Source organism: Pundamilia nyererei, unplaced genomic scaffold (assembly GCF_000239375.1).
Source record: "Pundamilia nyererei isolate P.nyererei 1_Seehausen unplaced genomic scaffold, PunNye1.0 scaffold00075, whole genome shotgun sequence".
In the NCBI taxonomy this organism is placed as follows: domain Eukaryota; kingdom Metazoa; phylum Chordata; class Actinopteri; order Cichliformes; family Cichlidae; genus Pundamilia; species Pundamilia nyererei.
The window spans coordinates 200453-202480 of NW_005187476.1; the positions used below are offsets into that span (position 1 = coordinate 200453).

General features: G+C 41.6%; 1 protein-coding gene across 4 annotated transcripts in view; it reads right to left on the reverse strand.

The window, feature by feature from the left end:
• The window catches only part of rptor (regulatory associated protein of MTOR, complex 1), a 185665-nt gene that overhangs the window by 45076 nt on the left and 138561 nt on the right, over positions 1-2028 (reverse strand). For all 4 annotated transcript variants that reach the window (XM_005737332.2, XM_005737331.2, XM_013911928.1 and 1 more), the window contains exons 19-20: positions 1902-2022; positions 1093-1233 (exon numbers count right to left, since the gene is read on the reverse strand). In XM_005737332.2, coding sequence (XP_005737389.1) covers positions 1093-1233; positions 1902-2022 — 262 coding nt within the window. The remainder of the gene's footprint in view (positions 1-1092; positions 1234-1901; positions 2023-2028) is intronic.

Below are 2028 nucleotides of genomic sequence, written 5' to 3' on the forward strand. Positions count from 1 at the left end.
TCATACAGTGCAGTATGCCTTTGGCTTTAAGTTCAGCACCATGGACAGCTCCACATTTCCACTGGTGATTAGGCCGCTCAGGATTCAGATGCTCTGAACCCTCGATTTCCTTAACACGGTTATCTCAGTCATCTATTTATTGTCGCTAGCTCTGAGGGAAGGTGGCCTTAAAGACAGCGATGACCTGAGGAGCAGCACCAATCCCGCCCAATATAAGATAAATAAGGATTACTCTGAACTCTGAATCATGCAAAGCTGCTCAGGCAGAGTAGCATATAAAATGTGGACTTGAATAAGAGCCTAAAGGAGGTAAGAGGATATAGAAAAAATACTTTTACTTTAAAGTAAAAATTAAAAGAAAATGGAGAGGCGAAGCTGAAGACTAAGATGAAAATTATAACATTTATAGGTGAAAAACTCTCAATAATCATCGGCCAGTGCAAAGGTGAAGCAGCAACAATTAAAAAATTTCATTTAGCTGGATTTGACAAGTTTAGTCTCTCTTGGTAACTTTGATGCAGTTTGACTCACTAGGTTGGCGTGCCCTCCACAGCAGAGTGTTAGCATGAAGAAGTGTTTTTGGATAGGGATTTCTCTGGGAAAGGGCCAAGGTCCACCTCTGAATAGCAAACATACACTTACACAACAAAATACTGCAGGCGTACTAAATATTCTCTGGGTGTTACGCTTATGCCTAACATGACACACGAGTGTCGAGTTAAGCATCGTGACAAAGATGATGTGAAAATGTTTTTTTTTACACGTGAGAGCCGGGTTCGAATCAACAAGCTGAAGAACTCTGCCTGTTTGGAAACCTGGTCACGACCTCTCTGGTGGTTGTGAAACCTCTTATTAATGCACACTGAGTCACACTCAGGAATAACAAAATGCAGAAGTTAGCCTGAAGAATAACATCCAGAATCCGCAGCTGATGTAGAATGTGATATTTCTCTTTCCTTGAAATAGTTCAATTTAATAAGCTCTATAAGTCTGTCTTAATGCAACCCTCCTAAAAATCATTCTTAAACTCGACTTTATCTATTTCACACACATCAATTTGCCAGCACTCTGCTCCCTGTCGCTCGGTCTTACCCTCTTCATTGAGGTTGAGGTTTTGCAGACTTTTGTTCAGGTTGCGGGCAGTGGTAGCAGTTCGGATGTTGGTGTAGGAGTTGACTGATCGTAAGCGAGGGATGGCCGGGCTGTCCCTCACTGGAGTCAGGTTACCGGGCTCTGAGCGTGAAATGCAGAAGCACATTAATCAGATCACAGATTATCCCAAACAGCTCAAAATGATTAGGTTTCCCAGTCTGACCCAACTCAATCATTGTGGGAACTTCATAACCTAAAATAACAACTTAAAAAACTGTTTAAGTGGTTTCGCATTTCTGACTAAGAACCTTTGAGAATTTTGACTCAAGTCCAAATCTAATTCCTCAGTAAACAGCTGTACACATGTTTGCCATGTACGCGACAACAGTTCTGCCTTAAGATAAGAAAAAAAAAATAGTGATTTGCCATTTCACCTTCTCTTCGTCCTAAATCGAGCCATAAAAAAATGGAAACAAGAAATTCAAATTGACTCTACATAAACTCACTCATCCCAGTCGACCCACTCCCCCTGCACACACCTGCATACAGGAGAGGTATGACTTCAGCTTTCAATCCTCTGACCGCTGCTAAATTTGATCTCTTACCACTGATACATAAATATCCTGTAAATTAAGCCCGATCTGTATCACAGGAAACATCAACCTTATTCAAATAATTATAAAAAAGTCATATTCTGGGTCAAGGGTCATTCAGATAATAACACAATGAAAATGAAAACGCGTGTACAAATCCCACATGCTTAAAATCTGACACAGTGACTCTGATTAAAGGAACTGCTGATCACATACCCGCGGTGTTGGCCGGTGACGGCACGGAGTAGTTCTTCTCTTCCTCAATAAACTGGAGGGCAACAGTACAGAAGTTGCTCTCATATTGGACGACGAGGTGACTGAGTGCTACCACCAGCTCCTGCCA